The 12,161-nt window shown below is 41.3% G+C and overlaps 1 protein-coding gene across 1 annotated transcript in view; it reads left to right on the top strand.

Annotated features, from left to right (window-relative positions):
• The window catches only part of SORCS3 (sortilin related VPS10 domain containing receptor 3), a 612,970-nt gene that overhangs the window by 561,860 nt on the left and 38,949 nt on the right, over positions 1–12,161 (top strand). The window contains exons 18-20 of the mRNA XM_012450168.3: positions 578–749; positions 2,747–2,933; positions 10,721–10,854. Of these exons, the coding sequence (XP_012305591.2) occupies positions 578–749; positions 2,747–2,933; positions 10,721–10,854 (493 nt within the window). The remainder of the gene's footprint in view (positions 1–577; positions 750–2,746; positions 2,934–10,720; positions 10,855–12,161) is intronic.

Genomic DNA, 12,161 nt, shown 5'->3' with positions numbered 1-12,161 from the left:
GCACGGAGAGAAAAAAATGTGCTATGAAATAGTCCAGTGGCTCCACAGCAAGGGCTACTAGGCATGAGGGGAAGGAATGATGCCTTGGAGGAAGAGGAAAGATAGAAAGCAGCCTCCTGATTAATCAGAGTTAGAAGGAGTCTGATGTTCTAGCTGCATTCTGGTACAGAGAAAGCTGGAGATGGCCTCAGGGAGATAGAAACAGGTCTCTCCCTCACAAGTAGAAGCACCTGCTTTTCCCATTTCCCTAGTCCAATAAGTCTGCCTCCTTTTTTGTTGTGTGTGAGTCAGACATTGATTTTTCTTGTCTGGTTTAGACACTGATCCAATCTGTGGCTCACCAGGTAGGATCAATAATGTTTAAGGAGCTACTCTTCCCAAGATGGAGGAATAGCAGGTCCTCAGCATTTGTTTAGCTTCATAAATGACTGTCTGTCTTCTTCAAGACTTGGTTTCTAAGGGCAGCTGTGTGAAGCACCTGCTTTGCTCTTTCTTTCTTGCATTCCCTTTATAATACACACACACACAACAACAACACACTTGATACAAATCACTGTCAGTTGTCAATTCTCCTTAGGTATCGGCGGATCGTGTCCAACAACTGCACAGATGGGCTAAGGGAGAAGTACACCGCCAAGGCCCAGATGTGCCCTGGAAAAGCCCCTCGGGGCCTCCATGTGGTGACGACTGATGGGCGCCTGGTGGCAGAGCAGGGGCACAATGCAACTTTCATCATCCTCATGGAAGAGGTAGGTGCTCACCTGGGTCTCTGAGGTCACAACTCCCAACCAGGCCATTCCCAGAATGGAAGAAGATCTTACATTCCCACAGGCCCCTCCATCAAAGTCAATGGTGAGAAGCTGAGACTTCTGGAAAGAAGACAGACAAGGGTGAAAGAGGGCTTGGGGTATTTACAGACCCTCCTCCCTTCATCTCACAATAAAGACCCAGTCTGCAGTGGGAACCCACTTGCCTCTGGGGTGTGCAGATCTGGATATTTTCTTCAGGGTCTGCATTAAAGTCTGCTTTGCTGAGGGAATATTTATTACCATAAGCCCATAAACTGTAAACTTGGCCAGAGGAAGGAAATTTGAATTTTATCTGTTGCTTTTAGGAGCCTCTTTTGCTGTATTCTAACCCTTAATCCCACTGATTAGAAAAGCCCACAAAGCTTTCACAAGGTCTTGAAAGTATGAGCGTGAGGGTGGGGAGGATTATTGAAATCCTTTAGTGTTATCTTTATGAAGAATGTTCTGTTAGTTGCTTTTCCATTAGCTAGATGCTCTATTTGTTCACTTTTTAGTGTCTTCTGAAATCTGGGCAGTAAAATCAGACTGCATACAGTGATTCCAGTATGGGAATATCTCTGTTGTCTGCTTCTCATATAAGCTGTTGAATTGCTTCCTATATTAGGGTGTTATAGGCACTCTGCTCAGTGGTGGAGCAGGAAGGCTTGCCTGATTGACAGAGCCCTCTAAATTTACATGCAAATTGCTCTGTGCTCTTGAGATCTTGGAAAGAAGGCAAACAGGCCAGGAGTCTTTTTTTCACAAGTATGAGCACTTCAGAAACCTTTAAAGTCAGGAGCACACTGGACAGGGTGGTGAAGGTTCCTTATCCTGGGTTGACAGATTTCTCAGCCTCCACTCATAGCAGGTGCTTGAGTTAAAGGACTTTAAGATTCAGAGGAGGTCATTATCACATTTCCACTAGGGAGTTTCCAGGACCACAGCTATAAAAACCTTCTCTTGAATGGATGTGAAGAGCCATGATCTGATCCATTTGAATTGTCTCCAGTTCATTTTCACTTTATATTCATAAACTCAGTAATAGTTGACATTGTGTAGGGGGCAAGAGAGCACCTATCAATATTTCATTCACATCTGGGCTGCCATGGGGGAAGAAATGGAAGGTGAAACTGTGAGCAGTGCACATTCACTGGGCAGAAGAATTGGCTCATAATTCCAAAATGATGTATTTCCCTCTTTATTCTATCATTCATCTTTGCATATGAACAGAGGGATGTTATTTTTCTTCATATAGGATCTTTGTTTTGTGATCAAGTGCATTGTGTTGATCCAAAGTGTTGGCCCAGTATAATGGTTGTGGGGGGACCAATAAGAATGAGGTTCAGCGTAGGCCCTTAAGAAGCTAAATGTTGGCTTGGGGTGGTGAGATGCATTCACCTGAATCATTGGCATCATGTTACCAGATAGTACACAGAGAACTCTTGGCTTTCCAAGAGGCAGAGATATCTGTGAGCTGGGATGATTTGAAAAGGCTTCAGGGAAGAGGAAGCTTAGGTAGATTGAGGGGAAGTCCACAATTTCCCTCAAAATTCTGGGAACATAGCAAATACTAAAAAATAGGAACAATTATAACTATAGCATGGCAACTGAGAGTATTACTATTGAAAACAGACTGGGTCTGACTACTTATTTTTGTCCCCAACAAATGTGGGGATGAAATCTTTGGCTTCTCTTCAGAACTCTATAGAGGGTCAACCTTGCCCACTATTGCCAGTGTCATACCCACTCAGGCTGCCCCGAGCTTAAGCGATGAGGCATCCCAGGTCCATAGTGCCCTGCGGATCAGATATGAGTGCGATCATTGTGTTGCAGGTGTTTCAGCACCTTGGGAAAGACTATAGGTCATCAGAGGTTGATGCTGAAGCCACAGGAGGAAGCATCAGATAGGAGTCTGGCTGGACCATGTACATTGACCCATCTACTATGCCATCTTGCAGGGTGATCTCCAAAGGACAAACATCCAGCTTGACTTTGGAGATGGGATTGCTGTGTCCTATGCAAACTTCAGCCCCATTGAGGACGGCATCAAGCATGTGTATAAGAGTGCGGGGATCTTCCAGGTGACAGCCTATGCAGAGAACAACCTTGGCTCAGACACAGCTGTCCTCTTCCTGCATGTGGTTTGTAAGTAGCAGGCACCAGCCCCTTTTTCCATTTCTTCCCAGTTGGCAACTTGCTCTGTTCAGACTTCCTAGAATTCAGAGCTGAGACCAGGTTCAGTGTCAGTACTATAATTACCGAAACCAAATAGTGGTGATATGTACTCATCTGTGTTTCTGAGTTTTATGGTACTGAAATAGATTGATTATTTTGAAGTTTGGATAACATATTAGCAACTGGACCCTCCTTTTCAGCACCACTCTGCTCTGATATAAATGTGTACGTGCACACACATTCAGGTAAAGCCTCTTCCCTTCCTTTTGGAGAATCCTCAAAATGTAAGAGATAGAAACAAGCCATCTGGTTGATGGTCTCAGGCTCATTCTCAGTCTCTTATGAGTGAAGACCGCACAAATAAAAGTCAACTGTTATTTGTGTTATAAGAGCCAAAGAAAGATTAAGAAACATGTTTAGATTTTTTCAAATGTAGAACTAAACGCACACACAAAATTAATTTTTACATACAAGGTTACTGCAAGTTCATTGTTGTGACAATCGTAAGAACTCTCCAAAAATATTTTGTTGTCCTAGAGTCTATTTCATTGCTATTGACTGTTGCTTGGCACAAACCAAAAGAACAGTTGCTGTTCCAAAGTGTTTCGTTTGTGCTGGATGCATTTTGTGCATTGTCTATTCTAGAATTTGATGCATGTAAACTGAAATTTTAATATTGTGATTTTAGGATGTCAGGTCAAGGAAACATTGTCATGGGGTTGGGATTGGTTTCCCACACCTGTATCTGTGATATTCACAGGTCTAAGGACTTCCATGGTTCTTATCTACATACCCCACAATGGTTTCCAGGTAATATGCTACATAAGCGAAAGTTGTAAGTTCTGAAAGAGTCTAAATGAAAACAAGGAGCACCCTCCTATTAACGACTCAGTGGTGGCATCAGCTCTATCATATAAACAACCTACACCTAAGAGGTCCCTGGCAAACAGTAAGCTAGCTAGCCTCATAGCTCTCCAGTCACAATGCTAGTGCAGGGCCAAAAGTGATAAGGGATGTGTGTGAGAGGAGGCCTGGATTATGTAAATCAATCATGTCCCTAAAAATGCCAGGCTACATGGCCATGAGATAAATGATTTCATCTCTGGGTCTTCTGAACTCCAGTTTTAAAAATGGCTTAATTCTGACTGCTACCTTGCCTCACGGGGTTTTGTAACAGTAAACACACATAAAACACCCAATCATTTAGTAATTAATTCAACAAACATTTGCTGAAATCTTAAAATATGCAAGGCACTCTGCTAGGCACTAGGAGGGAACAATGCAGATATGGCCCTCGTCTTACAGTTTCCATTCTGGTAGGGAAGTGGAATACTGCTAAAAATGAGCCATAAATAGGCAAAGTGGTAAGAACCACGCCACACCAATTACAACCGTTCTGTGCCAGAAGCACCAGGTCAGAAACCCAGGTGCGTGCTGTGCACGGTGTTCATGAGCCCAGGCTTTAAAGCAAGGGAGATCTGTGCTTGAATTCTGATCACGTTCCTTTGTTAAATGTCTACTGTTGGTCAATGTTCTTAGCCTTTATAAACCTCCAATTTCTTATCTTCAATGCTTAGCTAAAAGGGAGGCTGTGAGAATCAAATTGGATGAAGTATGCATGTGTTGGGTATCCCCAAGACCACCACCAGGTTTGATGATTCACTAGGCAGACCCACAGGGCTCAGCTAGAGTTTCACTCATGACTATGATTTATTACAGTGAAAGGGTACAAAACAAAATTAGCAAAGGAAAAAGGCTCAAGGGGCAAAGTCTGGAGGAAACCAGGTACAAGTTTCCATGAGTTTTCTCCCCACAAAGTCACACAGGACACTCCTTTCTCCAGCAATGAGTTGTAACATGTATAAAAAGGCTGTCTAAAAGAGTAACTCATTAGAGACTCCGTACCCATAGCTTTTACTGGGGGCTGGTCATGTAGGTACTCTCTGCCTGGCATATACCAAAACTCCAGATTCCCAGTGGAAGGCAGGTGTCCCAGATAAACCATACTGTTTGTAAGAACAGTTTAGGCAGAGCAAACCACTCTCATCAGTTAATGGTTAACTGAAACACTCTCAGAGCCATGTTCCCAGATACCAGCCAGGGGCCAACCTTGCATGCCACCTTCCTAAGGACAGCAATTTCAGGTCCATGTTATTTTTTATTTTTTGGCACAGTGTGCAGAATGCTGCCTAGCACCCAGCTTGGTGCATGATAAATGTTACCTAGCATTAGAGTATTTACTGAGTACTTCCCATTAACTTCATACCTGACACTTTTGCTGCATTTAAAAATGAAGACAAAGAAAGAAAATGAACTTCACATTCCTCTAGTCCAAAGACTTGCCCCATTCACATTTCTGATTCTGCCAAGTGTGGGCCTCGCCTTCAGGGTGTGACAACCAATGTATCTTACTGGCAAAAAACGCAACAGCAAGGAGCAGGTTTATACTGCGGCTTATGTGCCTAAGGGAGGAAATGTTCCTTGAAACTTTTATCGTGCTCATAATTCCCTCCAAATCAATCATGGCTGCATTTTCCAGACAGTTATTATTGTGGAAACTGCTCTTGGCCTTACCTTGGGCCATTAGCTAACAAAAGTAGCTGTTAGCTGCCCATAATAACCAATCTCGCACAGATTATTAGATTTTTATCAAAAGGGGCACTATTTGACAGTGAGGATTTTAGGAGTTTGCTCCGCTCCTTCCTGAATCTGTTCAGCTCTCATCTCTTCTCATTGATCCTTGGTTTGTCTCCACACCAAAGTCCAGAGCTCTTAGCTCAGAATCTTTGCCCTAAAAAGCTGCTATCTGGTGGTGTTTCTTAGGATTATTTTTAACCAAACGTGGTTGTCCTGAAGCAGCATAAATGCAGCCATGAGTGATGGTCTTCCAAGTCATGAATGCCACATCCTTTTTGTGTTTGGCTTGAGTTTGTGGAGAAGGGGGCCTCCTTTTATCTCTTGGGTATCAGAGGACCTGACAGTGTCAGCTGTCATGGAGCCAAGGCCCCCAAGTGACAGAAAGCCAAGAAGAAACTGAAGACCATGAACAGTAGCTGCATCATGGCTTAACTGTGGAACAGCCTAGGGTTCCCATGATGTATGTTGGGGATTGGTCTTCATGCTTTCTGCAGGATAGCAGTGAGAACAGAAGCAGTGACTTTAAGGGTAAAAGGGTACCCTAAAGGGGCCCCTTTCCTACCAGGAGAAAAATGAGAGATTTGAATCTGGGATGGAGAAAGATGGTTTTCATCTCCTTCCTTGGATGTGGACTAGCCAGGCGCCCCTTCCCACAGTCTCTTTCTCTTCCACGTTGGTCAGTAAAACACAAACTACGAAAGACGTAAATTAGGTAAACTCCTAAAAATGAGTAAATAAAGCAATAAAAGTATCCATTATTTTGCACATCTGGTGCCTTTTTTACTCTCTTGAACAAACAAATCATACAAAAATAATATAATAATTTCCTTATTTAAAATAATTCAACCTTCAACCAAATGTGTATCTGAAATGACAAAGTTGAACGTATTTGGTAAGAGAAATCTTGAGATGCCATATGTCTGGGGCCAAGGCAGAGAGCTTTAGGCAGAAAGCATTCTCAAGCTGTGGATATTCTTCCTTTTAGTATTCAATTTTATTTTATTTTTAATTTTTGTGGGTACATAGTAGGTATATATATTTGCGGGGTACATGAGATGTTTTGATACAGGTATGCAATGTGAAATAAGCACATCATGGAAACTGGGGCATCCATCCCCCTCAAGCATTTATCCTTTGCACATACACTAGCCTGGCTGGTCTCCTCACCCAAATAGCAGTTGCTGTCAAAACACTTTCCCCTTCAATATAACATTATCTGTGACATAGAATATGTCCAGTTAGACTCCGGAGAATGCTCACTGAAGTCTTTAGAGGGACCTCAACCCAATGGCAGACAGAAACGGTGATGGCAGTGGTGGTTGTGGGCAGTAGAAATCATGCCATTTTTCATTAATTGTGTAGTACTTTAAACAACCAATAACACTTTCATATGTTCTTATTACTATAAGGAAGGCAGAGCAAATGTTGTCCCTTATTTTTACGACAAGGTAATAGTCTGTGTAGGAGTAATACTCTATAAGATAAAGGAAAAGATCACACGGGTACACTTGTGCCAGAGTTGAAATGAGAAACATCCATTTGTTTTCTTCCCTTTGAACTGACTTGTCTCCAGAATTACCAAGGATGCAAATAAGGAAGGCTAGATGGACTGAAAAATGCTCCACCAATAAGAAGCATTCAGGGCCCCCAGACTGAAGAGATGTCTTTGCTACACTTGTGGCTTAAGACCTCCATATAGAAGTCTCTTCAGTTACTTATACTCATCAAATTGATAATGATGGAAAACAAGAAAATGTGCTCTGTCATAGTAGGAAGATAATTAAAATATTTAGTTGGATTTGGTTATGTAGGAAGGATTAAACAAGAGAAAGGAGAGAGGAAGACAAAGATAGAAAGGAAAGTAAGGGAAGAAAGGAGGAAAGGAGGGAAAAAGGAAGGTGTGGAGATAGGGGAGAAAATCTTGCAGTGTTAAAAAAACTATTACCTCTCAGATGCAACACTGATACATTAACACTTTTTTTTTTTTTTTTTAAGATGGAGTCTTGCTCTTGTTGCCCAGGCTACATAATTTCAGCTCACTGCAACATCTGCCTCCTGGGTTCAAGTAATGCTCCTGCCTCAACCTCCCAAGTAGCTGGGATTACAGGCACCTGCACCATGCCCAGCTAATTTTTGTATTTTTAGTGGAGACAGGGTTTCACCATGTTGGCCAGGCTGGTCTTGAACTCCTGACCTCAGGTGATTCAGCCACCTTGGCCTCCCAAAGTGCTGGGATTACAGGTGTGAGCCACTGTACTTGGCCACATTAACACTTTTTAAAATTTTTATTTATATACATATATTTTATTGCACTTTAGGTTCTGGGGTACATGTAAAGAACATGCAGGATTGTTGCATAGGTACATACATAGCAATGTGATTTGCTGCCTCCATCCCCTCGTCACCTATATCTGGCATTTCTCCCCATGTTATCCCTCCCCAACCTCCCCACACTTTGCTGTTCCTCCCCTATTCCCCACCAACAGACCACAGTGTATGATGCTCCCCTCCCTGTGTCCATGTGTTCTCATTGTTCAGCACCCCACTATGAGTAAGAACATGCGGTATTTGATTTTCTGTTCTTGTGTCAGTTTGCTGAGAATGATGGTTTCCAGATTCATCCATGTCCCTATGAAGAACACAAACTCATCATTTTTTATGGCTGCATAGTATTTCATGGTATATATGTGCCACATTTTCCTTGTCCAGTCTATTATCACTGGGCATTTGGGTTGGTTCCAGGTCTTCGCTATTGTAAACAGTGCTGCAATGAATATATGTGTGCATGTGTCGTTATAATAGAACAATTTATAATCCTTTGGATATATACCCAGTAATGGGATTGCTGGGTCAAATGGAATTTCTTTTTCTAGGTCCTTGAGGAATTGCCACACTGTCTTCCACAATGGTTGAACTAATTTACACTTTCATCAACAGTGTAAAAGTGTTCCTATTTCTCCACATCCTCTCCAGCGTCTGTTTTCTCCAGATTTTTTAATGATTGCCATTCTAACTGGCATGAGATGGTATCTCAATGTGGTTTTGATTTTTATTTCTCTAATGACCAGTGATGATGAGCATTTTTTCATGTTTATTGGCCTCATAAATGTCTTCTTTTGAAAAGTGTCTGTTCATACCCTTTTCCCACTTTTGAATGGGTTTGTTAATTTTTTTCTTGTAAATCTGCTTTAGTTCTTTGTAGATTCTGGATATTAGCCCTTTGTCAGATGGATAGATTGCAAAAATTTTTTCCCCATTCTGTTGGTGCCGTTTCACTCTAATGATTGTTAATTTTACTGTACAGAAGCTCTGAAGTTTAATTAGGTCCCATTTGTCTATTTTGGCTTTTGTTGCCAGTGCTTTTGGTATTTTAGTCATGAAGTCCTTGCCTATGCCTGTGTCCTGAATGGTTTTGCCTAGGTTTTCTTCCAGGGTTTTTATGGTGTTAGGTCTTATGTTTAAGTCTTTAATCCATATGAGTTAATTTTAGTATAAGGTATCAGGAAGGGGTCCAGTTTCTGCTTTCTGCACATGGCTAGCCAGTTTTCCCAACAGCATTTATTAAATGGGGAATCCTTTCCCCATTGCTTTTTTTTGTCAGGTTTGTCAAAGGTCAGATGGTTGTAGATGTGTGGCATTGCCTCTGAGGCCTCTGTTCTGTTCCATTGGTCTATATCTCTGTTTTGGTACCAGTACCATGCTGTTTTGATTACTGTAGCCTTGTAGTATATTTTGAAGTCAGGTAGCATGATGCCTCTAGCTTTGTTCTTTTTGCTTAGCATTGTCTTTCCTATGCGGGCTCTCTTTTGGTTCCATATGAAGTTTAAGGTGGATTTTTCCAGTTCTGTGAAGAGGGTCATTGGTAGCTTGATGGGGATAGCATTGCATCTGTAAATTACTTTGGGCAGTATGGCCATGTTCACAATATTGATTCTTCCTAACCATGAGCATGGAATCTTTTTCCATCTGTTTGTGTTCTCTCTTATTTCCGTGAGCAGTGGTTTGTAGTTCTCCTTGAAGAGGTCCTTTACATCCTTTGTTAGTTGTATTCCTAGGTATTTTATTCTCTTTGTAGCAATTGTGAATGGCAGTTCGTTCTTGATTGGGCTCTCTTTAAGTCTGTTATTGATGTATAGGAATGCTTGTGATTTCTGCACATTGATTTTGTATCCTGAGACTTTGCTGAAGTTGCTTATCAGTTTAAGGAGATTTTGGGCTGAGACAACGGGGTCTTCTAAATATACAATCATGTCATCTGCAAATAGAGACAATTTGATACCACCCTGAATGCACCTGATCTCGTCTGATCTTGGAAGCTATGCAGAGTCGGGCCTGGTTAGTACTTGGAGGGGAGACCACATTAACATTTCTTCATCAGCTTTGTCCTCTCCTCATTTTAGTTTGGAGACGAATTGAATTAAACTCCTCACTTATTGCCTAGGGTGTGTTCATGTATATTCTTCTGTTTGCTAGTTTAGAACATCATGCTGCTTATATCAGTTTTCTGAGGGAAAAAATGAGAAGCCTGGCTACCTTTCTGCAAGCATATTTTTTATTATTTGGGAACCTGGCATTTGTTTCTCCTTTGATTTAGGGAGATATACTTTTCCCTTTTTGAAAAACGGCCTTGCCAGTTTCTGAATGACACCCACTGTGTACTGCAGATGATGAGGCACAATGGCCAATTGTTGAAGGAGATGGAAACCCATTGACAATGAAGGATAATAAAAGAACCCTCCACACAATACTTTGATCCCAAATCATAATACAGGCTAATCATCAAAAACAAAATGGACTGCTGTTTATCTTCCCATTTATTGGCTAAGTGTCTAGTAAACTAGCTTTGTCCTTGTATTGGAGGTTCATAAGCATCTGTGGTTAAGCTTATCAGATGTAAATTTAGTTCAGATGCCACTCAAAAAATCCGAAACTTGATTTGAGTTCCCTGTTACACCCAGTGCTTCATTTCAAGTGCATAAACTCACCTCCCAACGTCTATGGATTTGTGACCCTTCCTTTATCACAGGAGATGCTAATAGAAATTAAGAGTTTAGGGGTATGTTACAGTTTGACCACATCCAGGAATATAAACACTGACATTGTTTTTTCTGTTTCCTTAGGTCCTGTGGAGCATGTTCATCTCCGAGTTCCATTTGTTGCCATAAGAAATAAGGAGGTCAACATCAGTGCGGTCGTGTGGCCCAGTCAGCTGGGGACCCTTACCTATTTCTGGTGGTTCGGCAATAGCACAAAGGTTCGGCCCTTTCTGATTGGTGTCAAATTGAATCTGTACCGAATGCTCTCATGTTCCAGCTTTTATTTGGCTATTGGGGGCACTGAGAATATAGGCAATAAGAGATACTTAATAAACCTCTGAACCCACAAAATTGAATAAAACATACCTCTTCACACCAAGTTCATTACTTTAATAGGGAAAGTTCAAATAATCCTAAGGAAGAAAGAGTACTCTGAGAAATTCTACAAACCTGCATGTTCTTGCTTCTCTAATCAATATTTCTCAAATTTAATTTGTTCCATTTTGCTTTAATCTTGGCCTTGGCCTGGTTATACAATGTCAAGGAAGTTAGTTAGCATCTCTGAGATTAGTGGCTCTATCTGTCAAATATGAACTAGATATCTAAATGTAGGGTTGTCAAAATTAAATAAGATAACACATGTGAAGAATCCTTATCAATACTTGCTAGCTGTTCTAGAAATGCTAGCATTCTTTTTAGGCAAGGTAGGGAGGTTTCCACATCTCAAAGAAAGGAAGGAAAGAGGCCAAACTCTGGACTTGCCATATACTCCCTACTTCCAGCCATGATGATGGCAACACCTATGTCAAGTATGATCACAATTGTATGACAGAGGCTGGGAGCATTTTGGGTGAGAATTCCTCAAATTAATGTTCTTAATGTTCTTCTCTATTCCTGTTTTATAAAGAACACTTCATTTTTGTGGAGTTAAGTTCACAGCAAAATCAACAGATGGTACAGAGATTTTCCATATATTCTATGCTGCTTCTTTATATATATATATATATATACACACACACACACATATATAATTGCACTTTAGGTTCTGGGGTACATGTGAAGAACATGCATGATTGTTGCATAGGTACATACATGGCAATGTGGTTTGCTGCCTCCATCCCTATCACCTATATCTGGCATTACTCCCTATGTTATCCCTCCCCAGCTCCCTACCTCCTCACTGTCCGACAGACCTCAGTGTGTGATGCTCCCCTCCCTGTGTCCATGTGTTCTAATTGTTCAACACCCGCCTATGAGTGAGAACATGCGGTATTTGATTTTCTATTCTTGTGTCAGTTTGCTGAGAATGATGGTTTCCAGGTTTATCCATGTCCCTATAAAGGACACCAACTCATCGTTTTTAATGGCTGAATAGTATTCCATTTTGTATATGTGCCACATTTTCCCTGACCAGTCTATCATCAATGGGCATTTGGGTTTGTTCCAAGTCTTTGCTATTGTAAACAGTCCTGCAATGAATGTACGTGTGCATATATCTTTATAATAGAATGATTTATAATCCTTT

Source organism: Aotus nancymaae, unplaced genomic scaffold (genome assembly GCF_030222135.1).
Source record: "Aotus nancymaae isolate 86718 unplaced genomic scaffold, 86718_ANA_hifiasm-v0.15.2.pri h1tg000010l, whole genome shotgun sequence".
NCBI classification, from domain to species: Eukaryota; Metazoa; Chordata; class Mammalia; order Primates; family Aotidae; genus Aotus; species Aotus nancymaae.
Note: the sequence above shows the minus strand (reverse complement) of the source record. Positions and strands in the feature narration are given on the sequence as shown.